The 26,510-nt window shown below is 34.4% G+C and overlaps 1 protein-coding gene across 1 annotated transcript in view; it reads left to right on the top strand.

The window, feature by feature from the left end:
• LOC131663842 (discoidin domain-containing receptor 2-like) overlaps positions 1 to 26,510 on the top strand; it is a 116,684-nt gene that overhangs the window by 63,374 nt on the left and 26,800 nt on the right. Inside the window, exons 3-4 of the mRNA XM_058934542.1 lie at positions 16,751 to 16,853; positions 21,888 to 22,119. Of these exons, the coding sequence (XP_058790525.1) occupies positions 16,751 to 16,853; positions 21,888 to 22,119 (335 nt within the window). The remainder of the gene's footprint in view (positions 1 to 16,750; positions 16,854 to 21,887; positions 22,120 to 26,510) is intronic.

The following is a 26,510-nucleotide window of genomic DNA, read 5'->3' as shown; positions in this document are numbered from 1 at the left end:
CGGCACTGCAACAATGAAGTTTATGCTACTATACCAGTTATTTATGTTATATTACGTCTCAGTTAAAGGTGGTCCAATATCTTCTAATCAAGGTAATTACCTTGGATTAGAAGATATTTTATTTACATCATTTCTACTTACTTAAAGACTGAAATAATTGATATCAACACTTTTTACTTACAAAATTGATTATTGACGTATTAGATTGAAATATATGGCAGTTCAGTTCAGAATATATAGAGGACAATTTGCAAGCGATGGCCAATTTCCATTCATGGCGTACATATCTTACAGTGGCCGAAGATATTGCGGGGCATCCATCATCCATCAGCGTTGGGCGCTCACAGCTGCACATTGCGTACGACCGTATTTACTTTAAAAATAGTCAAAAACAATTTCGACTATTTATAGAATATTAAAATTTTTAGAGGTTATAATTCATCACTGACAATAGGAAAAGTTGACGACTTTTATTATAACACCATTTATCAAATAGATAAGTTTCATATTCATAATGATAATCATTATACACTCATACCAGAAAAATAGAACAAAGTAAATAATAGCTGTACCTAGAAATACATTGTTAACTCGAACAGAATATTACAACACAAAACACCGTTGTATATTAAAAAGATTATTTATTTTTTTCATAACGAAAGTACTCCATATCCACGTAAATACTATATCCACAAAAAAAGTAATGTTTTTCCGGTACAACCAATTTCAATAAAATTTTTTTTTGTATTTTTAAATTGAATGATCTATCGTTAGATACATTTTAATGCAAAAAACTCCAATATTCTAAGGCATTGAATATGTGACAAATAATATTGCAGTTTGACAACTACTCCTAAATATACAGTTCAATAAGCCAGTAAAACCTCCGAAAAATATGGAAATACACAGACACGTACTTATGAACATCTAATAGAGAATCGCAAGGAGTGTGTTACGTAAGTTTGTGCCCTAACGAAAACTAGCGATAAATATATAGAATTTTCAGTATTTTTAACTCTCATTATCTTGTGTTACTACAGAGCGACTCTAGTTCTCCATTACTTATTGGTAATTTATTAATAGGAGTAATTTCTACAACAGACAATGTTAGGGGTGAGCAATTGTGCGGGAGAGATTGATAAAAGGACACTGAGTTTATTATATTTTTCTTTTTAATAAATCAATTACAATCGGATTAGGACTAAATGGTCGGCATAAAAAACCTCACCGTGCGAGGAAAAAGCCGCTATTTTACAAATTAAAGATCTCAACTAGGATCGAGTTAGCACGCACGAGTCCAAAGAGAGGCACAACTCGCCTCGTTAGAATCTGGACGTAAAGTGACTCGCATCTCAGTTTCACGTCGCATGTTGCCGAATTTTCTCGCCAGACTCGCCGCCAACGCTGCCCCGCTGCGTGCACATGTTTTCCTTTTGGGCCTTGCAGGCGCTGGCACGCTGGCACGCTTATCGCGTTCCCGCTCTCTCGCCTTCCGACTCTCTCGCTCGCTCTCACTCGCCAGCCTACCGGTCCTAGAAGCAATCTCATCATTGCCCTATCCGGAAAACTCATCAAGTAAGATGAGGTGACCCACACGACCAAGAGCAATACTCCACACGGGGTCTGCAGCCTTCGGGGAGCAAGCTCCGCGAATCTGAAAATTCTGGCTTCACGGCCACGTAACGCATCCCGCGCTCGTGCACGTCCATGGGTCGAGTTTGAGCTCCGAGAGCAGTACCGCTGGCTCAATCGCGGGTTCGCAACAAGCCGCCCCGGTGTACATCCTCGCAGCATTCGTTCTCGTTTATCCTTTCACACTTTACATCGATGATCACACTCGTACGTCCACTCCTCTCTAGCAAACGATTATAATAGGTTATCGCAAGCCGCTCGATCCTAAGTTCGTTAAAAGCTTATCCTCTAACCGCAAGCTAAACTAACTATCATAATTAAAGTAACTTATCGATTACTCAGCCGTGGATTCATTTTCATACTTGTCGCGCCGCGTGATAATACCCAGACCCGAGAGCAGCAGTTAATTTTTATTGCGCGTCTTCGGATTTCGGCCGAAGGTTCGAAGTCGAGCAGTGTGTGCGGTGACTATGATTCACACTTCTCGTGAACGCGCATGTCTCGTCTCACGCGACCCATTTCGTCCATTCTTTGACTTTTAATGCCTTCCTTGACCTTTTTTACAAACAAGTATTGCCAGTCATTCAAACCAGATCTATACACGAAAGTAGCTAATTTTGTACCTTGGATAAAGCGTATTCTGTAAAAGCACGGAAACTCGTTGCCAAATATGTAACTACAGCACAAAAATGTACAAGCAAACCATCAAAAGATCTGTAACGTAACTTTTTCTTTCGACCAGAAACTGTTTTGTAAGTACCTTGCAATGAAAATCAGTATTCCATTCGGTTGTTGGCACTGAAAACATACACATACTGCTATCTCACACGATTAAATTGAGAAATTGAAAAATAAAATTAACCCGTTTACACGAATGCGCTGATAAGCACAAAAATCTAGTCATTAAACATTATTTTTCATTGCTGTTCTCTTTATGTCCACATTGTAATCCGAATAACATTTTTGATAAAACCAGGATTTTTTTTACAGGAAAATCCTTTTATCGTGAAATGTCATAAAGATGAAAAGTAACTTTGAGATTGTTTGTGTAAATCTCAATTATTAATTTTTTTTCTTTTTTATAATCATGACCTCTGAAATTTGAACAAAGTACGCGCATTGTATAACTTGAATGTATTGAACATGCAAGTGCAGGTCGTTCCACTTGCAAAATTTACATTAAAACAATTTTATACTCGGCATATGCGTCAGACCCACATCTACTTTGAAATGAAAATGTTCGTACCTCGTTCGTTAATAGAATACGCCAATTACGAAATATTCCATTTACAAGTAGGGCAAATTTTCAACTATAAAATTAGGATTGTTGTTTTTAGTGTGATTTTGCTTTTATTGCCTTCCATTAATGACAACTATCATACCTGATTAAACTTTACATCTGTAAAATAAGCCTTTATTTAGGTTAAACTTTTTTAAATTAATGAAAACAATCTCACACCACATAAAATATTACATAAACAACATTATATGTTATAAAAAACTTAAAATTCTCTCACAATATCATCAAGTCTTAAGATAGAATGATAATGTATGAATGAAGGCACGAAAGCTCGTGATGATCAATTTCCTTTCGTAGCCAAATTTGTAGTGCAACGGTTGTGGATATTGCGGTACATCAATCATCTAGAAGCATTGGTCTCTTATAGCTATTCTCAGTTTATCAGAGTAAATTATTGTTCCAACTGGACTAATATAATTTTTGAATTTTCTATATTCAGCAAAGTTTCGACACCGAAACAAAATGAATAAATAAATAAATTAGTAACCTTTGTTTAAACTTGGAACGATCAATTGCTTCGTATTAGTTATAAGATTGAAAAATATTCTTGAACTCAATGTAGAAAATAAGGCCATGAAATTAATCATAAGTAAGAAAGCGATTAGTACGTAAGATCTTTGTTTGAAAAAAGAAAAATGCAAGCGGACAGGCAACGACGAGTTGAGCGTACTAAACGTTGAGAGAGCAGGCTATAGCGAAAGTTGCGCGTCAAAAATACGTTCGAGTGGAAGCCAGATATAGCAGATGTGCTGTAGATGATACTCGAATAGTACGATGCTTATCTAAGCATATCAAAATCGTAAAAACACGTAGCTGTTCTTGGATCCCCATAACGTAATTATTTGGTAATATTCTTTGTAAAGTGCATGCGTGCGCTCCTATGTAGATTATGAAATTAAACAAAAAAAAACGGTTAATCGGCCTATATCTCTCGAAGTTTGACGCTTCAAACGTGCACAAACGCAATAAAACTATCATGACCGTGAAATTCTAGCTCCTAGAATTAAACTCTTAAGAGACCATTAGATCCCGTTACAAGTATGCTTCTAGATATTGTGGATCAACTAGGTACGGATAGAATCAGGAAAGAGGCTACTTTCGGTAGATAAGCGAGAGAAAAAAGGGAGAAAGATCGAAGGATGGGGCTAACTGCGAGCGGAAAACAAGCCTCAATGATTGTCACCCCGTAGCGGCGGCGGCTAGGGTGAGCTGTTTTGACACCTACTTGTCGATAATTAGTCAGTCCGCCTGTATCTTGCACTTGATAAAGCAATTCATGCGATTTCCCTCTGTGTGAATAAAAAGCATTCTGGATTTTATATAAGCGTATTGTTTTCCTCGCTTATAACCGAGGTTTTTACACTTTTAATTGTAATTAAATACGTATCAAAATAAAAAAATACAAATAAAATGTTTCAGTTTTTTTCTGCTCATTCCGTCATTATCAGTTCTGCTTATCTCAGTTTCAATACTATATTTACATATTTAAACGATGTAAGTCATGGAATTTACACATCGTTGCGGTATAAGCAAGCTCATCAAATCATAGTTTATGCATGGGCCTGCAATATGTTGAAGATTATATTGATTTTATACGGCTGACGTTGAATATATCATACAATAATAAAATTCTACCAATTACATCTAAAATCTCTACAGCAATTTTACCAGGTTGGGCATTTGAAATAGTATGTATGACGATTCGTTTCGATTTATGATTTGAAATATGTCTATCTTTGGAACGAATGCAACAACTGCAGTTTTCTAGAGGTATACGTGGTCATGATCATTACATAAATGGTGTAAATGTTTTTAATGAATTTCAGAAAGTATGGGCTTACACCACTAAACATCTAAACACCTACTCAAAAATAATATCAAAAATAGTAATACTATAGATTCAACGTATCTTAATAATATAATTTCTATATATTGTGCATATATTGTCAATATATAATTTCAATATATTGTCTCGAAATAATTATATTGTATAAAAATTCAATTTTATGACATTGGATCCGAATTGGTCCAAAAAATTTTATTAGCATCGACTAATTATGTGCATGTGCGGTTATTTATACTCGATTGTTTTCCAAAGAAAACTTGCTGTAACTTGTAGAAACTCGCTTAGCCGATTTTATGTATTGCTATAATATACATCGATATTGACAATAGCTATAGACGAAGACGAATTTGCAAACTGTTGGCTTGCAATGCCTCTGTTTCGTTGATAAATTAGGCTAACGGCTTTATATTTTTGTAAAGAATATGCAAAGGGGGGGGATTTATCCTCGAAACATAGCGAAGTGCGCCACTGCTATGCCCCCTGCGAGTTATTAAGGGTCCTTTTCCGGTGAAGGAAGCCGGCGCTGACTTCCACAGGAGCAAACCTACCGCGATGACGGGGAAGGTGAACAGACAGAATCGAAATAAATACAAAGAGGCGATCCCTTTTATTTACGCCAATAAAAGTTACAGCTACGGTTTCTTACAAACGCAATGGTGAGCGCGCTCGCTCAATCCCCAAAACGCGACAACAAACGGCGATTAGGAGCGTGATCGCTCAACTATTATACGCGACAAATGTACAATGATTAGGAGCGGATTCGCTCAACTAATAATCGCGACAACTCAATTCGCGGCGTTGTACCGGGCGAGAGCTAGTACGTGAGAGAGAGATCCGCAAAATAATGAGGGAACAAACCCACCGGGTGGCCCCTCCCGCGGCTCGCTGGTGGAAAGCCGACGACGGCGAAATCGCAGTCCGGCTGGCAGCGGGGCTCGCTGGATCACCGGCGGCGGCTGGTTGGCAGCAGGCGGCCGGGATCGGCTTCTCGATCGCCTTATGATGATCGCCGGGGGCTGCTCAAACAGCAGCCGGAGATTTGCCTCACGAAGCCTTCTCTCGTCCTCGGGATTCCTCTCCCCTGGCGCGTCGTCTCAGACTTCTCTCGCGCCGTGACCTCCTTAACGTACGGTCACTCTCCAACTGTCCTCAATTTCTCCCGCTCTCATAATTCTCGCGGCGCGAGCCGCGCTTTCCGCGTTCTCGCCTATTCTTCTTCCTCTCTCGCTCTCTCTCACGCTCTTCGCGCTCTCGCTTCTTCTCGCACCGTCTTCTCCGCCAGTCGCGCTCTCCCCTCTCCAGGCCCTGCAACGACACGAGCGCGTGAATGCTATGTCAACCATAGCCACGCTCGGCCGCTACATCCGTGCGAGGAGAGTGCCGCACACAGGGTTAGCGAGTATCGCTATCAACCCTGTCACAAATATTTGAAATTAATTTAAATGTACTACCAGTGAAGTACATTAGTATTACCAAAATAAATTAATAGTTCAGATCAGTTAATAACATCAAACATCATGATTTGAACTAATTCTATTCACATAAATAGTAAGTAGGCTATTCTTAATTTAAACAATTTCAGAATTTGGATACAATAATTTTACTAAACCGTACTCAAGTTGTCAATTATGAATTTTCGACCAGTAAACTTGATGTAATCTTAGTTTCACTGACTTCTTTTGCAGGTAACAATTTTAATAATAACGTAATTATACTTCAATTCCACGACTGTGTTATTATTTCTATTATGAAAACAAATTTTCATACTAAAATTAATTTACTTTGTTCGGAATGTCGTCATAGTCCGCACAAACCTATCCGACTAAGTCATCCTATATAGCCGAGGACAAAACTATTTTATATCAATCTTTAATTCTATTTCTACAAGTAAATAATTTTACGATTTTAATGGAGGAAAATTCATAAATATTCAATTAAAAGCGGATTGTATGAGTACCAACATTACTTTATAAGACGAGATTAGATTATGTTCCGTACGACCGAGTATAATTTAACCGAGTATAATTTAGTTTGCTTGCAACGAAATCAAGATGCTTGTGTCAAAATCGAAACTCGTGCTGACGATGACGTGTGCCCGAAAGTCTTAATTTTCATAGTGTTTCTATTTCAAATTTCTCTCTTTGTTCCATGATTCATAATCGATATACGATACAACTTATATACGCATACAAAATCCGATAAAGCCCTCGCTCTCGAATCTACGACCGTACACTCAAGTGTCGCCGAGCCGACATTCGAAAAATTCTTCGGAGAAATAAATTGTAACCAAATGTACGCGATTATGTAATCTTTTAATATTGTCTCTGCGCCTTTTTTGGACTAAGTTTTGGCTTGTAAAATGGCAGGCTTTTTCCTCTCAGACGGCGAGGTTTTTTATGCCGGCCATTTATTTAAGTTTAGTGTAATTTTAAACCGTTTCACGTTTTCTCTGCGATTGTAACTTGTAACCTTCGTAATATCAATCACCTAGACATAAGCTGAATGAGTGAGCGCAATCATAATTTTATTGGCGGGAATTATTATAAACCGAGCGATTAAAACTATACAGAATGATGCCGGCCGACACGAGCTGAATTATAACAAACATAGAGTAGAGTTTGATCGGAAGGAGAACCGTACAACTGCCACATGTCATGTTTAAACAAAAATACAAAAATCTAATGCCACCTGCTCTCAAGCTCGCAACTCGAATCGCATGCACATCCATAGATCTGATGGGAGCCATGCATACCGCAATATATGCAACCTCGAACATTTACCGTGCAAAGGCACATCATTGTTGGATTTTTATCGTGCAAAGGCACATCATTGTTGGATTTTTATCGTGCAAAGGCACATCATTGTTGGATTTTTATCGTGCAAAGGCACATCATTGTTGGATTTTTATCGTGCAAAGGCACATCATTGTTGGATTTTATCGTGCAAAGGCACATCATTGCTGAATGTTTATCGTGCAAAGGCACATTCTCATTTAAGCACTTTTAGCGTGTAACATTACACTGTCACTTGAACGTTTGAAAAGCCATGCAAAGGCACACGATCAATTGATAGAGCGAGCAGTATGGTGCGCATAGCTACGCGTATAGTCCAAACGATAAGCTACAAACGAAAACTGACGCCTTCCACCTCTAAGCCCCTTTGAGGGGAAGAAAAGGATGGAGGAGAATAATGCTTTGATTTCTCGGTTCGTTCGGCAAGCATCATTCAAGTATTAGGCAGAAACTTCTTGGCTATCAGCGAGGCAAGTTGTTCTTTCGTTACTAACTCTATTCAAGCGCACTTATAATTTCCGATAGTCTAAAGATATTATTTGTTTTTTTTTTTACAACTTGATTTCATTTGTTTACTCATAATTAATAATTACTAATAATTTTGTCATAATAATAAATCAGATATAATTTTATAATAATTGTTTTATTCACACTACTCTTAACGCGAACAGATTATATCTGCAAACGATATAGTACATGCAACGAGTTACCAGAAACAGAATCATAATGATACGAAAATTGCAATATTAGTCACTAAAATTTTTCCAGAAATTATAAAAAAGTATTGAAATACTAGACTCCTACGTAATCATTAAACAAACTGGTTGTATTCCAGGAAAAAGACCTTGGTTTTACAACAGTACAAATAGAATTATCATTGTATTAACATTTTGGTGCTGTGTATAGAATTATACGTAAAATTAAAACCAAATGAATTTCTTAGAAAAGGTAGTATATATTCAGAACTATAGTTATCTGTGCGCCAAACTATAGATTGAACACTTGAAATAGCAATGTACATCAAAATTATTAATGACTACTCTAAATCATTTGAAGTCGTGCGGATACGTCACTTATCAGACAATTATTGCAATATTTTCTCTATATTAACAGCTAACCACTCGTCCATTATTGGAATAATTTTATTTACACCGATAATCACATATAAAATTAATATACACAAAACCTCAAACAATCTCATTCCTACATAAATTTTATAATAAAATTGTTGTTCAAGGCAAAATTGTTTATTTCCAAATATGTAAAAGGTCTTCAGCCCAGGAAGCAGAAGGAAATCGTTTCTGAGCTGTGTCAAGTTCATTTAGTCTGGGAGAATGATTTGTTGGCGTTCCTCGATCGTTTTTTAATCTGCTAGTCTTACTGCAATATGCATCGTTCTCTTTCAAAAATGTCATATGCACAATATGATATCTTCTTCAGTAACAGATTATTCTAACAAAGTATTTTAGAAGTCTCATAACAGCTAATTTTTCCGATACATATATATATATATATATATATATGACGAAGACAAGTATTTTCGTATGTATACATACGAAAATACTTGTCTTCAATTAACGATATCTCGATGAAAAAAAAATATCTCAAATCTTAAAAATGGATTTTAAAAAGTAAAAATAGACCTCTGAGATGCTCCTACCAGTTTCTGGAAAAATAATTTTTTCGCGATGTTAAGGGCTCTCCAATATAGCCTAAAAATGGTCTTTTTCGCCTTTTTAGGTTAGGATATCTCAAAAACCTAACGTGATAGGCAAATTCTAACTTCAAATTTAAATTTAACAAAAAAAATTACTTCAAAAATAACTCTTAGTTGGATAAGAACAATTACAACACCTTATTTTGCAGATCTGTGACAGAATCCCGTCCTCATGGTTTCTTTTAGGAGGATGCACAGCCACCACTTTACGTATAGGGTGTGGAAAAAAATTGTATCTTCTTCAGTACACAGTTATTTTTAATCTATTCATCACATGCCTTATCTGAGATAATCAAATTTTAAGGCATACATTATTTCACTTGAATGATTGCTATTCGTTATTTAAATACCGTGCGCTTAAAAATTTAGGCAATTTTAAGTGTTACTTTATCAAATATGAAGCTCCAGCTCTTCTGCTTCAGTGCTTTCGTATTGTTTGCCTCTTCACAAGGCAAGTTGTACTATTAACACTATCTTAATTTGAATATTATACGGATACCACAAGATTATTCTGTTACCATCAAATTTATATTAATAAAACAGGAAGGCGACCAAAAATTTATAACGGACACAATGCTTACGACGGACAGTTTCCATACGTGGCACTATTGACATATGATCACAGGACTGGACGTTCGAAAGCGTGCGGTGCAGGAATTATTCATCCTCGTTGGGCGATCACGGCAGCTCATTGCATTTTGAAGCAATTTATTAATTTTTATACTACTATTTTGCTCATAAGAATGGAATTTACAAATATATCATTTTATTTTTCTTAGTGAGGAGCGCCCACTGTTAGTAGTTGGAACAGTAAACGATCTTGATACAGGTACTGGCTATATGGTCGACAGATCTTACAGTCATGAAAATTATACATATTTACCAGAATCGCTGAACAATGTAAATAATTTGTAGTATAGAAACTAATATTCAGAATATTTTATTCAAAAATTGATCTAATCAAATTTGAAACTTCTGTCACTCAAGGGTCTTGAATTAGTTTATAATGATATTGGTCTTTTACACTTAAAAACAGAAATAGAATTTAATGACAAAGTGAACAAAATAAAATTAGAAACTGACGAAACGAAAAATTATCATAAATACATAGCTACAATTGCGGGGTGGGGAATAAAAAAGGTATGTATTTTTTAAATTATATATTTTTGGTGGCTTCGGGAAGAACAAGTCATTCAATAAAATTCATTTTAGAATTATAATAAAACAAGTGATCATATGCATTACGCCGAGGTTCCTGTTCTAGCGATGAAGGATTGCCAACAAGTGTGGACATACATCGATAAGCATGTGTGTACTTCCAATAAGAAAAGAGGTATATGTAACGTAAGTTGAATTTAATATTTACGATAACTCACGTTGCCGTAATACAAGTATTTAAATTTTATTTCAATACAGGGAGACTCCGGCTCACCCCTTGTCGTCAACGGAGTTCAAATTGGAATCGCCTCTACTACAGATACATACTGCAATTCAATACAACCAGATCTGTACACAAAAGTTGCGAGTTTCATTCCTTGGATAGAGAGTAAACTGATGGAATACGGAGATATTTTAGAATAAATAGATGTTTCTTTTATTGGAATTTTGTTAAATTTCATTCAAATTACTTTTGTCATGAAGAAAATTAATTTCAAACATATGAAGTCGAAAACATTGAAAATTTAAATGTCAAGTAACATTAATTACGTATAAGAACAACAATATATTGCTACATTTTCAAATGTTTCAACTGGTTTAATAAGATGAAAGAGTTTGGTAGTCTGAATATTTATGAAACTAAATAAAGTAATTCTACTTTGTCTTTTTTACCATCGAGAAATTATGTTTTAATCATTGATAATTTTTATAACCCTTGAATAAAGATGATTGAAACAAATTTTTGTTATTCATATAACTTCTTAGAATATATCTTAAATATATCAGAAGGATTGGAAGTTATGGATTTTTAATTTTTGCTCACTATTTTAAATGTAACCATTTTTTAGAGCATAGAGAGCCACATTCATACTGAAAGAAAATTAAAGCACTACAAAAATATATTAAAAAATTTCATGCTTGTCATACATTATATAAAAAAAATTTTTAATCGAACTCACAAAAACCTTTATTTTAAGAGACTCTTATCAGAATCCTATAAATATCTGTTTTTCTACCCTTCGTTTAGTTAAGATTAATAATACAATATTTTTATTGCATATAATTCGAGTATGAATGATTACATACATAAATTGCACATGCATCTACATATACAGTGGCTTGCATAAGTTTCTGACCAAAAAAAATCATTTAAAATTTAAAGTTTTGCGGCTCCGTCTAAAATAGTTCTTGAAGAACACGCGCAGGCTTATTTTGAAGAGTAAAGCACCCTTAATATGCCGCTGGTATTTTTTTATTAAATTACAAAATTTTTTTTACATTAAATCGGTTATAACTTTTGAACGTCTCAGCAGATTTAAAAATTCAAAAGTGTAAAAATTGTATATTTCTGTTATCTTTAAAATGAGCGCAACAAGATCCATTTTTATTGAGCCAATAAAAAGTTGCAACAGAAGTATTTGAAAAATTACGTTGACTACTATTAAATACACGAGTTTGATGTATTATGATAGATATTATTGTAATTCTATGTTATGAAAATATGTGTATAAAAAGAATATTGATAAATTATAATTAATAGAATTTAAATAATATTATTTATTCGTAGTCATTATCGATAGGAATATTTTACCCACGGTGAAAAAATAGAAAAAATTTTTTTTTCCACATGCAATTTTGATAGTGAATAATTATTCTACATTAAAAAACAACTTTTTTTCTCTTTGGAGTTTTTTTCTACAGTGCATAGTGTCCGATATAATCAAAGATGAAGAAAAGGGGATTGTTTTACAAAAAACGTTTTAACTTTTTATCGGCTTAATAAAAATGGATCCTGTTCCGCTGATTTTACAGATAGCAGACGAAATATATAACTTTTACACTTTCGATTTTAAAAATCTATTGAGCCGTTCAAAAATTGTTAAAAGTTGTTATAGTTGTGGTTTAAAAATTTAATGTAAAAAAAAAATTTTTTTTTTATTCTCTCTCTCTCTCTCTCTCTCTCTCTCTCCCCCTCTCACAAGAGGTCGCGTGTCGAAGGAACAAAAAGTAGTTAGTTTAGTTTAGATTCAGCATCGAACGTTTCCGGACATATTAATCGCTTGCGAGAGAACATTGAATTTCAATCAGTAGTTTTCAATATTATCGTACAAAAGGGTTTTTTGTTCGCAAATCGTCCGTGTGCACGGTCGCGATACGCACATTTTAATCTCACGAAATCTTCTTGACCTTTTTCAACTCTATTCTCCTATCATTATTTCCTGCATTCCAGCTATTTCTATTCTTAATTTCTGACGTGACGTGCCAACATTCATAACATTCACTTATTCAACCGCTGCATCGCAGTCTACACATCAACAACCGCATCAATTGATCAACCGCTGCTTAGCAGCTTATCCGAACAACGCATCAATTGATCAACCGCTACTTCGCAGTCTATCCAAACAGATGCACAACCCACAAATTACACACACACACACAACAATATCACACATTATCATTTGTAATTTTTATTTGTTTCCGTTCGAGGGAGTTTTGCCTGGCAACAGGCTTTCTTCCTTGGAGCCAAAATTATACATCATTTGGCTCCTAAGTGTTTCTTTTATGTTGACACCTTTCCTATTCCACAATTTTCTATCCAGTCCAAAGCATGAGTGAGATACTAATTTCAAAAAAAGGGGGAGGGGAAGTAAAGAGTTTTTTCTTCTTCGCGTTAAAGTGAAAGAACAACGGCTAGAGCTTTAAGCTTTAAGCATACACTTATACACGCCATTGTACGTACAAACATTTTTTTAAATGTTGTATCATGACTTCTTGTACCTTCAAACATACTTTTATAATGATTTTTTGCAAACTATTATTTCGGGAAACCAGATTTTTCAGAGATGAAACTAAAAATCTAATACCAAAATTCAATTCTTAAAAATGAATGTATTTATGCTGTAAAAGATGTGGATGAGCAAAGATATGTTGAAAATAGCTTCGATACTAATGAATTTGAACTTTATTTATAATCAATAAAAGGTATTTAACGATATTAAATGAAATACGGGCAAAAATAAAACCATCGCTTTGCAAGGGAAAAATACCTATTTTTAACCAAGAGTTAAATCGTGACAACTACAAACAAACGCACACGTACAATTTTTAAGAGACGACTTGCCTGTTTCGACATATACCAAAATACAAATGAGTTCAAAACTTTCGCGTTCGTATCGCCAAACTCCAGGCTCCCGACCTTTCGTTCGCCGACGTCAAACTTGTCCGAGGGTCGCTGCCCTCATTCGATCTTAAAGTGTCGCGCGCCTCTTCGCCACAGTATATATTTTAAATATACTAAAGACGTAATGCATTGAAATTATTTTTAATCACGTATTATTACTATTTATTTGTGTATACATAATACAAATCAATAATTTTTGTGAAATTGAAATTTATTAAAAAATTAATGATTTACTTCAAACCAATTATTTTGGAAATAAGAAGCGATAGTCGATTTTTTCAATTCCTTCTTTACAACATAGATATAAATCTATATAAATCTATATAAATCTATATAAATCTATATAATGAATATAGAAGCAATCTATTAATTCTTTTTATATTATATTCGACTAAAAGTAATAAATAATCCAATATGGTAGATCGTTTTTATTCAATTTACACTTAATTTACATTTAATATCATTCAATTTACATTTCATTGCTACCTCTTGACGAAAGAAGTCAAGTTAATGATTATTTCACGTAATGCCATAGAAAGAAAGTTTATTGATACAATATTGCACTCATTTCAAATATTAAACAATTTATTCATTGCAGCACAAAAAACTTTATAGATAATTGAAATTTACATTACAAAATTGAGTTCATTATTTAGTATCAGTCTTTGCAGATAGAATATTTCATATCTAATGAAATTTTCAATTATAGAAGCTTATTAAAGCATAAAAATACATTTTCAAAGAATACAAAAATTTATGAATCAGTAAACTACAAAATGAAGCCCATTTCTCAGCATTGATTAATAATACTCCCTCGTCTGGGAATAGCCGTCATAGCCAAATATTGGCATACGTTGATTATACGATTTATTCTTTTTGTAAGCCGCAATTCTTCATCCCTGTTTCTTATTCTCACCGAGATATTTTTGGTATTCACGTACAGGTTCAGCGCTCCTCTCCGCCTCTCTCTCTCTCTCTCTCTCTCTTTCTGCCCATGAAGAAAAGCTTTCGAAAGTTTTCTGTTTTCCTTCGGCACTTGCGAGAGCAGCGAGAGAGTGCAGCTCGAATGAAAAATAGTCCGAAAATTCTGACACGCGCAAACGCGCGTGAAGGTTAATCGACCGGACAGTCTGCTTTGCGAGAGAGCCGGAGAAAAGCTTTCGTCGGCGTGTTTACCTCCCTCGGCCGTAAAATTGCACCCTCCCCTTATTTCTCTTGCTCTTGCTGCCACGATTATACGCTCCGTTTGAGTCCCACGTCCGAGTGCGCACTCTCCGCACTAGAAGAATTAAGGAGTTATTGTATTAATAAAGCCCAGAAGCTTTCTGAAGGCTGCAGGTTTTATGATGTCTTTGCGGAAAAGTCCGACAGCTTGACATAGAATACATACTATCGTCTACATCATTTCTTTTCTGGCTACACTCGTAATTAGTTACTGATTTTCAAACTATTGATTGAAAACATAAAATTGAAATTAATTTTATTTATTAAAGTTCTCTTGACATTTCTTCAAAATGATGTTTTCTATAAAGCTATGTAGAGTAATAAATGTATATATACTATACATTCGCAACGGTATATTTGTCAATGTGGTCATCACTTATTGTGCAAAAGATATGTAGGCGAACAACTTGGACGCTTTACGCTTGAAATCATTCATTAAAAGTAAATATTTTACTACATTTTATGTTATTTATATAGATACTCGAATATTAACGTTAAAATTCTGTAGATTACACAATTGATACGAACCAACAATTGAGTGTTTCATTATTGACTTCATTGATTTGCAACAAATAATTAAATTTTTTTTCAATCTACATTTTGAGCAAGGTGAATTGCATATTTTAACTTTCAAAAACACCAAGAAAACAATCAAAGTTTCTTTATTCACTGGAAGTACACATCGGGAAAGAGCTCTTAATTCAAGAATCGAATAGTATTGAACAACTGAGAAACCTTGATCGGACGACCCACTTGGAATTGAAATAAACGAGAGCAAACAAAAGGATGAAGAATAAGGAAACCGTGGTCTCTTGTTTAACGAGATTTCCCTGCAGTACTTTCTATCAACCGATAAAGGGGCAAAAGAACATTAATGGAAAAATCACGCTTGAGAGACGACAGAAGATCAAACCGCAAACGGAGTAGCTGAATAGCTGATAAAACCATCGAATGTTTGTTAAAAAAATGTTTATCACTCTTAACGAGTTTAGTAACAGAAATTATCAAGATATTCTTTGCTTGTACCTGGTGCAATGTAAATGTACGCTTCATTTTCATGATTGCCGTGAGGCCATTAAGTGCTTGCGTTTCTGGTTTCCTGAGAGCTATATGACCAACGTAAGTTTACCAAGTGGAAAACTGCAATCACCATCAATGAAAAATTTTTATTGGCAACTCTCCGAGATAGGCAGCACACAACGATTACTGAAATTAAAAAATGTTGTATACCAAACGTCTTTCTTATGTAAACATAGTAGAGTTACTGCTATTTGATGGCAATTTCCAAAAACATTTGCGAGTGGCTATAACTTTTGCGTTTACGTAGTTGTCAGATGACGAGTTCATTTTCTGATTGAAATTTTTTAATTGGTCTTCTGAATTGATATCAATAACGACTGCGTTCGCTTTAACTAATTAAAATAAAGAAAAAGAGAGAAATTTTGCAAATGGAATAAAAAAGTTTGTTTGTTACCTAGTACTAGCAATTAGTCAAATTGAATATTTGTAAAAAAATGCAATCATTCAAGATGTACGCTTAAACAAATAAATTTCTTTCTATATTGATTCATATATTCCGAAATGGAAATTCGTTTTGGAAACTTGTTTAGCACCCCTAGCGACAATTGATTTTTAATGGGACAGCAAATAGTAGCAGCGCAAAAAAGACTGCTACAAAATACTAGATGAAAATGAGAACATTACAAAAACTAAAAGTCAGCAACCCCCCCCCCCCCCCCTCCAACTCAGCTCATGTAGGCAAACAATAACTTGCAAAAAGTATATAGCTTTGAGCGACGCACCTCTGTCTCTCTTTGTTACTGCATATACACACACGCAACATAGCCAGCAGGGTGTATTCGCGAAACATTCTTGATTCAACCGAAGGCTTTTGTTTCAGGATCCTGTAACTCCGCCCTTGGCATGGAGTCAGGCGCCATAGCGGATTCGGCACTCAACGCCTCGTCGTCGTACGTGACAAATGTTGGCCCGCGATACGCTAGGTGAGTTCCTATTTCGTTGACCTTATTTTTTCCCCCAAATTTCCAAATAAAACCAAAGAAAAATATTTTACTGCGCGAATTGGACGAAAGAATACGTGATATAACAATAAAAGGTGAACAATGTATTTTCATGGGTAATCCGCGCCAAGTGCATCCGTATTTAGAAATATTCATGTCTTACACGTGTACAGCGAAGCAACTATATATATAAATATACATGCGCGTGTGTGTGTGTGTGTGTGTGTGTATCAGTACGTATACGTCAAAGCATCCTTCTTGTGTGTGGTTTCCAGTGTTATTGTCAGGTATAAGTCAAGAGATTAAATATATGCTTGTCTGTATTTGAATGAGGAATCTTGGGAAAGCGAAGTGTGATTAATTAGCGTCTGGCTGCGTTGGATGTGTCGATTTCAACTATAATAAGTATAGTTTCGTATTCAATTTTAATATTGCTTTTTCTCTTACTGCGCTACTAAATTGTTCGAGAAATATCGGTTTGAGGGCATCAGTTTCGAAATGGGCGAGGACGCGAAGGAAAAGGGAATAGCTCGACAAAAATAGAAAAGCGGACGGCAAGTGGTTAACAGAGCCGAGCGGAAACCAAACCATGCGAGATTTAAGTCAGGTAGCTTGGAAGCAAGCTGTTGGGTAAAAGTTTTTCTTATGCAATTTTTGAAGCACACTGACGAGACCAACGGACAGATATGACACGGAATGTTCTCGCAATTTTATTTTTATTCGTTTTCGTTATTCTTTTGTAGTTAGCGCACGATACATATTTCAATATCACTTCCTATAGCTAATACATTATTTTCCAGCACATGTAAGAATTCTACACACCTAGAAACAATTTGCTTATAATCGTAAGTCGTAGAAAAAATTTATAAAATATTCCAGTGATGTAATTTACGAATCATTCGAAATAATGCTTGAATATGAAAAAGTTGTTTAATTCCACTGGCACATCACGCATAATTCACTAAAAAAATAGTCACGAAAAATAGCAGCGCGCGTAAATTTTGAAAATATCAACTCGTCCGACAGGCAAATGATGAAGTTGCAGCAACGAGCTAGCAGGAGGGAGAAGGGAGGCGGTGGGTGGGGCAGTTGATTTATTCCCTGGACGCGTCGAGAAGTGGCCGCGATAAAAGGACCAGTAGTGCCCGGCCGAGCGCCATATCAGTCGTGAGAGAGGGAGAGTCGCTCGCCAGAGTAATGAGGAGCCGACTGACGCTGACACAGATCGAGAACTACCCGCACACCTGGGAATCTGTCTTTACGCGCACATACCGTTTCACCCGAATTTTTCATGGCGCCAGATGCTGGCAAGTCCAGCGCTTTGTTTCCACTTTCCTTTTATCTATTTACTTTTCTTGCAAACCGTTGGCGTCTCCACGTGTTATATACATCTTTCCTTATAGTCAATGATCCAAGCGATATTGAACATTTGTCGCCAGTAGATTTTCTCGGAATAATCTATCGAATGTATATTTAGAGTAATCTTTGTTATCAAGGATTTATAATTCAATGATACTTAAAATTAGTTATTTTCTTAACATAGCTACAACTGTATTTTCATTTGATGATTCTTAAAATAAAACTTTTGAGATATTTCAGGTATTTTCTGTACTTGATAAGCGAGAATATCTCAGCTGTCTATGAAAAGTTATATGAGAGCAGTATGCCCAATTCGACTTTCAAATCCCTTAGGCATCAAATTCATATGCTTCTTTCTTACATCTCTTTTGCACAATCAATCATTTACAATCCTGCCTTCATTGCACGGATAAAAAGCCCATTCGTAACTGCATTCACAAAATACGATTGATGTACTTTTTTACCGTTTTATATTCCCAAAGGATTTCATTATAACTTTGCATACAAGAAAGGTTGAAAATGCATAGTTTTTTTATGATTTGAATATTTATAACGATTCACTACCAAAGTACAGTGGTATTATTTAGCGTGCTTTGCGTGTTCTTTCTTTAAATATATATTTTTTCGTTATTTATTACATTATTTAAATCTGTTACATGATAATTTTGAGATATTAATGGTATATACGCGTAGACAAATTATGTTGTTTGAAATACACCACATTCATAGATATTCATTGATATATACAATAGAAATTGCACCGATTTTTTTCACAAAAACCGATGAATTTTTATTCATTTCAAAATATATTGAAAAAATTATTCAAAATATTGATTGAACCTATGTTATATATAACAAAATATGCTAAGCTATTATTCTATTATACAAAAGGAAACCTTAAATACTTAATAGTAGTGCTCACGGCTCCATTCTTATATTAGTATGAGTATTACATTTAATATCTTGTTCTTTTGTTACCTCGTTGAAATACCTGTGAACATTCTTCAAATTTAACGGATTTAATATTCTGATAATTAATATCCGCTGTCCGCATATCTTTGAATTCACAATGTACAAAAGATAAAAGGGTACATCCTTTCATTTTATTCGATTCACTTTCCCTTTCTTTCAACCACATTTTAAGACAATATATTTTTTACTATCGCAGATGGTTCTAAAATTATTAATATGTCCTGATAATTTCAAATATGTAATCTCTATTCTCTTAAAACGATTTATCAACAGCATACTTCTATTTTTAGATTATTGTCCATTTAGATTATGTATAAACTGAATTTACCGCTGAAATATCAATCTCATATCTCTAGAGTTATAATACAACTATTTTAAATACACAAAAAAAATTTCGCGCTCTTTTTTTCCCATCAATCAATCAGAAAGCTGCATATCTGTGAGAATTCTTTTTTTTAAGATAGGAGGACAGAAAATGTCTATTAGATTTATATGTGGAAAGTAGAATTTTAATACGAAAAGTAAATAAATCTTTAAATATTCAGATGAAAATAATATGTACGTTTGATCATCTGCAGCAAATTTATACTACCAGGTTATGTCATATTCCTCAACAGATTCAAGTGACTCGCGCGTGATAATAAGTAAACAAGGGAAGCATCGCTTTTCTCCGTGCGCTGATAGCTATAAAAATTGAAATCCGCGGAACAGAACGACACCCAATCAGCAAGAGTTTGCCATTCGCTTCAGCCATTGGAGATCCTCGCTTAACAAGCAATCAATTTTTATGTCGATGCGGGTCGTTAAGCGCGACTTTTTTTGCGCACTAGCGATGACAGCCGATCGTGCGGTAGAGGCCTCTGAATTTTATTGCCCGCTGACCGATATCTCTATATGGATGTGGACACGGCGATGAAATATTCGCCATACAACATTTTTGTTTTTCCTTTTTTGCGCTGATATTTCGAGTTTTTCTTTTCATCTAGAACTATGTTTTTTAACGAAAAAATTCTTTATTTTAGATTAAATAGAACGTTCGATAGAAAATTGCCGTTACATCTATCTAATTTTAATTACTGTTTCAATGTTGGAGAGTCATTTTAATTTTAGTTTTATGTAAATGTTTTCTTATGTAAAACAATAAAAAATGTTCAAAATAAACAGATTTGAGGTGAATTGTTTTGTATTTTTAAAAAAGAAAACTTTTGACATTTATATACTAAGATTATAATTAAAAATGATGATCCATAAAATTATATATAATTTTAGAGGATTATGGGTAATATAATACGTTTCTACAATAAATTATCTTTTTTTGTTTCATCGTAATTTAATTCTATTCTGTAGAAAAATAGCTTGATTGATAAAACATGCGTCAATGGAGCGCAAATTTGACAATTATGGCAAGTTAAGACACGTAAACATGGTTGATGTTGGAACCGTTCATCTCTCTTGCTCTCAAATCAGCTATTCGATACCGTGAGGTCGAGTACGATATTATCAAATAATTTCCTTAACTAAAGATATTGTGTTATTGTTTGAAATGTAATATCGGTAGGATCAATTACGCTGCTGGAAAGTTATATTTTTTTATTATAATTTGAAAAAAATAAATGCTTCATACGCTTCTATACAATTTGATAAAATATAAACAAATCTCTGTTTTTATGAAATTCAGTACGATGTTTCGATTTCATGTTTGAGTTCACTATTAAAAATCCGGATAACATAGAAATAAATTTCAAGTTACCAAAATAGCTCGTGTTATTCATGATTTAAATATTTAAATATTTACTGATTTTTTTTTGTGATCAAGCTAATGAAAAGCAAAAGTTTTACAAATAGCCATACGTTGGTTAATACAGGGCTCTCCTCTTTGAGTATCACACATTTTGAATGCATACATTTTGAATCTTTGTGTTACGACCCTCTTTAAAGAGTATCCTGAGATTTTAAAACATACCTTATTGGAAATGAAAAGTTTCTAGAATGGTCAACTCTACAATATAAATTGCGTGGCATGATTAAAAAATATTTCATAATTTATGGTTGAAAGTTATATGAAACTTGTTTCGTTTTTTTTTTGACCGCAGTGCATTTATAAATGTGGTTCCGAGATTTTTCTGGGTCGCAGAATAAAATGAATAAATTAAAATCTCGGAGTGACGGGTTTCATATAAGTAAATGAGCAGTTACAGAGAAAAGAATTTTCTATTTTGAAAAATTCATATCACTGTGTGAACGATCTTTGAAGGAAATATCTGTGCCTTTCATTCTTCACAGTAAAATTCAAAAAAAGCTTTAATTGCATTATAATTATTCCATTTTGTAAATCAAAAATTAAATTTACCAACTGCACTAAGTATTCATAATTTATAAATATATTATTATACTATTTTGGTATTTCAATATTCAGGTATATTGATTTACGCTGAACCACACGGTTAATTTTATAGAGAAGAGAGACATAAAAGTTTATATTGTCATTTAGTGCTCATAAGTTTTTATCAGCGCTTTATCCATACAACTTTATCATGTACTTATGATCGATATTCTCATTCCGGCATTAAATATTGCACTACGGTGGACAATAAAAAATCGAGGTCTTGTATCCTAATAACAGATTGTCATAATAATGAAATATTGAAAGTATATATTCAAAAACTTTTGTGAAATGGCTTTCAGACTTCGCAAAGAGACAGCAGGTGGCGGTTGGTGTCCGAAACGTCAGATCGAGAATGGTGTGCGCGAATGGATACAGATAGACCTTGGCGGTACTCACATGGTAACAGCTATCGAGACACAAGGCCGTTTCGACCATGGACGTGGTCAAGAATACACCGAGGAATACACCGTCGAATATTGGCGGCCTGGATTTACAGACTGGCGGCCTTACAAACTTTGGAATGGTAAAGAGGTATGACATTTATTTAACAATGCCAATCCTTTTGACATTTTATCTTTTTATATAACTAATCGAAGAAACTGACACTCATGATTATTAAAAGACTTGAACGATTACAACCATCCAGAGAATAACAAAAGAAAAAAAGAATTGTCTGACAACAGAATTAGTCAAGTGCCTTCTTAAAAATCAAAATGAATTATATTTTTGTTATTGCAATGTTTACGAAAAAAAATATTCATCAATTTAGATATTTATTCTTGATAATCGTTATCCCTATTGACATTATCCAGCATTTAATACGTAGTATTTTTCAAAATATATTATTGATACGTTGAAAATAAACAGATGTTAGCGATATCGCGGCTATAGTTTGCGCGCTAAACACATGCTTGACATCTTGCTTCAACTTGATCTGCTTCGAATTGATAACAGCCGGAGCCGAAAAAGAAAATAATTGCCATAAGCACTTGATCTGTACACGTCATAAATGCCGTATATTCTCTTAAAGCGCGGTGCTATGTGACAACATCGAACACGATCCTTATAGTAGCGAGGAGCGGGGTGGCGGGGTAGCGAGGAGCTATCCACAACTATAAATACTGTAAAAGCAATGCCTATATTTTCTCAGTTAACGAGAGGAGAACCGAATCCGTATAGTGGGGATGGAAAATTTCGAGTTTCGTCTCGCTCGCCGCTTATGAATCAGAATATATCGAGTTGACTGCAGTAACTTTAAGTTTATCGCGTGTGATATACAGTGTAAATTTATATATTTTAATTAGTATAATTTTCACGGTTATAATTAGCATTACTATAATTTTATTTATTCAATGTATTTTAGGTAATTTTAAGTTTGATTATGTTTTATATTAATAGAGACTTTCAGATCTAGTAGACAATTAAGTTATTTGTTTATCACACTTATTCCCATCCTAAACAATATTATCGTGTTTACCTGTCGTAAGGTCTGCAACTACGCAGGAATAAGAAAAAGCAATGTGTGACATGTATTTATAATGCGAGACGCCATGCCTGAATGATGAAACCCAATTTTGAAATGATTGTAAATTATAAGCCAGTAGAAGTTATCGAACGAGGGATTTATATTACGTTAGACTAATGTAATAATAATATAGTAATTGCAAGTACAATGGAAAACATATAAAAATAATTTATATCATGTTTGAACATTCAATTGATCTTAAATTACGTTTTTTGATGTGCTCTTTCGAGAAAAAAGAAAAAGTTGAAAATGAGTGCAAATATAATCCCCTTAAGACAAATATTATTAACTACATTACCAGAGTGCTTCATGAAAGAACGAAAAGAGTTATGAAGTTATTCCATTCTTTTTTAATTAAGCGACTAGTAAAAACGTAAAAACTTTTGTTAAAGATATTATCCAGATAAATATTACTATTTCTAGCAAGTGAAAAATGATTTTCAACGAATAAAGGAATGATATTATCTAGCCTCGTCCTCAAGATCAAAAGTATAGTCACGCAAGTGTCCGATCCTTCACAACTGTTTTAAAGATAAAAACGAGTCGTCTACAACGGTTCCTTTGCTACGGCTGCATTAATCTAATTACGTTCTATTGTGTTATTTTGATAATTTATTAAAAAGTTCAGAAAGTGCTTTTGAAACGTCAATTTATTATTTCATATTCGAAGAATGAATGAAAACATTCAACGGAATAAATTAAATAGGAGATCCGCTTGATAAATAAATATACGGGACTACCGAGTCATGTACCTATATAATTGCGATGTGGTTCTAGGTTAAAGTATGTGCGTGGCTTTTCGTCATATGTGCACAGCTTGCAAGACTTAATTAGGAAAATAAAGAGTAGTTCAAAGAATGGTTTTGATTTTTTTATCACCTCAATTAAAATGCACATCATATACGTTAGATATCTTGGTGATGTGTGTGTGTCTATGTAGAGAAGCCTTAATTTAAATGAAAAATATATCAAAATAATACTTCTTCGAACTAAATACCGTACGCTGATATGTTAAAATTATAAAATTAATCTTACTAAAAACGGAAGAAGAAAAAATATTAAAAAAATAGTAGATTACAACTCAAGAACGCGAAAGTGTGGCAAGTCCATAAGGCGTGTAAATTGACACCCGAGGTGAAGCTGAAATAGTAGATTATATACCTAGCCCGGGAAAGTGTAAGTTTGTAGCACGTGAAAATTGACAACTGACTTTTTTGCCCAACGGCTCAAAAGTAGCATTTTCCCAATCGTATGTCGGTCAATAATATGGTAGTTTCGGCCTCACTGGGCAAAAAAACCGTGCACATACCGGGGTATTGGCAAACCCATAGCAGGTGTATAACAATTTTCACATGCTACGGATTTACTAATTTTCCGGCTTATAGGTATGTAATTTATTAAGCCGTCGCCTTTTCAAGACTCATCAAGTCCCTTTAAGGAAGAGAAAGTGACAATCACCTCGACACTTGTCGAACATTAAGAAAATAGAGGGGAGGGGGGTGATAAAGGGAATTCCGTAGAGCTCGAGAAGAATGCTCGAAAAAAAAGCTCGGTCACGCGATGGCATTGTAACGCGCAGTTTCAAACTCCGAGCAGAACCCGCGAAATTGCAAGCGCCATATATAGATATCTTGCTGGCAAGCGATGAGCTTTCGAAAGCCGCGGAATGCTGAAAATTCTACTGCTCCGTATCGCTTTGGGATTTGTTTGTTTGTTTGTTTTTTTTTTTCGTTTCGATGACAAATAGTTTCGCAGTTGATATGCACGTACGTTAATCTCTACGGTGCTTCAATCGGTATTTCGAAAATATTTGCTTTAACGTTGACAGAATTTCATCGGGTTTCGGATAACACACTTTCAGCTTGGAATATTTATGTAAAGTTTACTTTATAAGGTACTGAACAATAAAATTTAATGTATTAAATTGGATGGAGCGGACGACTCGAATAATAAATTATTTTTCTTTTCTTTATTTAATAAGTCTATTATTCGTGATATTACGCGTAAATTATCGATGCAGGCAAATCCTATTGTTCTGATTTTCTTGCAACGAGTTTTCGTTTCCAATTCCGTGTTTAGTATTTATGTTCATTTATTGTAGCATAAATGAACGCGTACTTTATTATTATTTAAAGAAAAAGAAAGAAGAAGCCATTAAACTCAATCGCAAATGTGCTGATTGCTAAACCGCAATCAGAGCCAATCTAACAGTGTGAACAAGTGCTTTAGGAGGTCAGTTCATTTTTAACGTCGCTATTTTCTCCAACGAAAAAAGCGATCTATAGAAATCCCTGCATGCGCAGCAGCAGCAAAATGGAAAACGAAATCGGCAACTCAACCCGGTAAATATCGCTCGTTACACGCGTTACGTTTGGCTGACTTGGGTGGGTGTGTATATTTTTTCTTCTCTCTTTTTTTTGAACTCGTTGCACTACCGTCATCCCCCTCCCCCCTCCCCAACTGTCCGATTTATATCGAGGCGACGGAGCGAGAAGCGAGTAACAAGCCGCGAGCCCGTAAAAATTACGAGCTTCGCCGACGTTTTACGCGCTTGCCTCGGACAATGAATTTTTCTGGGTCAAACTGTACATGATAAAATGTCAATCGCAAAATAACGATGTGGATTAGGAAATGAAAAAAATAAAATGTTGAAAAAACTTCTAAGGTGAGGAACAAAATGCTTAACAATTATTTCACAAGAAATACCAAACACTCAAGAGAGCAGTGAATATAATAATATCTCTTTGGTTAAGATGCATACAATTATTCAGGCCAGCTATATCCATACATTCATTCCACACTGTCGAAATTCCCCCGTAGAATTCACAGACTCAATTTGTTCTAGTGTTTTTCTAGTTATTTACGCGCAGCAGGGGACATAGATAATTTTTATTGTTTTATGGCGGGGAAAACTCTGGTCATCAACAATCTCAAAAAAAGTCGCTTTCGAAATATCTGCGAGCCTTATACGCATGAGAATACATGACTTTGGTATAATGCTCTCTGCCTCTATCTCTCCCTTTCTCTGCTACTTAGATTACGTAATGCCTCAATTCATTTGGTGCTTGCTGTTAATGAAGCTTTCCGCAAATGGAAAAAAGTTGACATTTGTATTTTTTTCTAACAATTGCTTTATGTTGATCTGATGAACACATTGTTATTTAAAATATGTGGCATAATTTTGCAATATAAAATTGATACTGAAAATTGTATTCAATCAAAACACTATGAACTTCCAACAATTATTTGGAAGTACTTTTGCATCGTATAAATGAAACTCATCATTTTCTACATGAATTTTATTAGAACAATATTCAGAATTAGAAATTATTTTACCAAGTATTCTCATAAGGAATGCAAAAAGACACTGATAAATTATCATTCTAGTACATAAATA

Source organism: Phymastichus coffea, unplaced genomic scaffold, assembly GCF_024137745.1.
Source record: "Phymastichus coffea isolate CEN01 unplaced genomic scaffold, Cenicafe_Pcof_1.1 PCOF00039, whole genome shotgun sequence".
NCBI classification, from domain to species: Eukaryota; Metazoa; Arthropoda; class Insecta; order Hymenoptera; family Eulophidae; genus Phymastichus; species Phymastichus coffea.
This window is presented reverse-complemented; position numbering and strand designations above follow the sequence as displayed.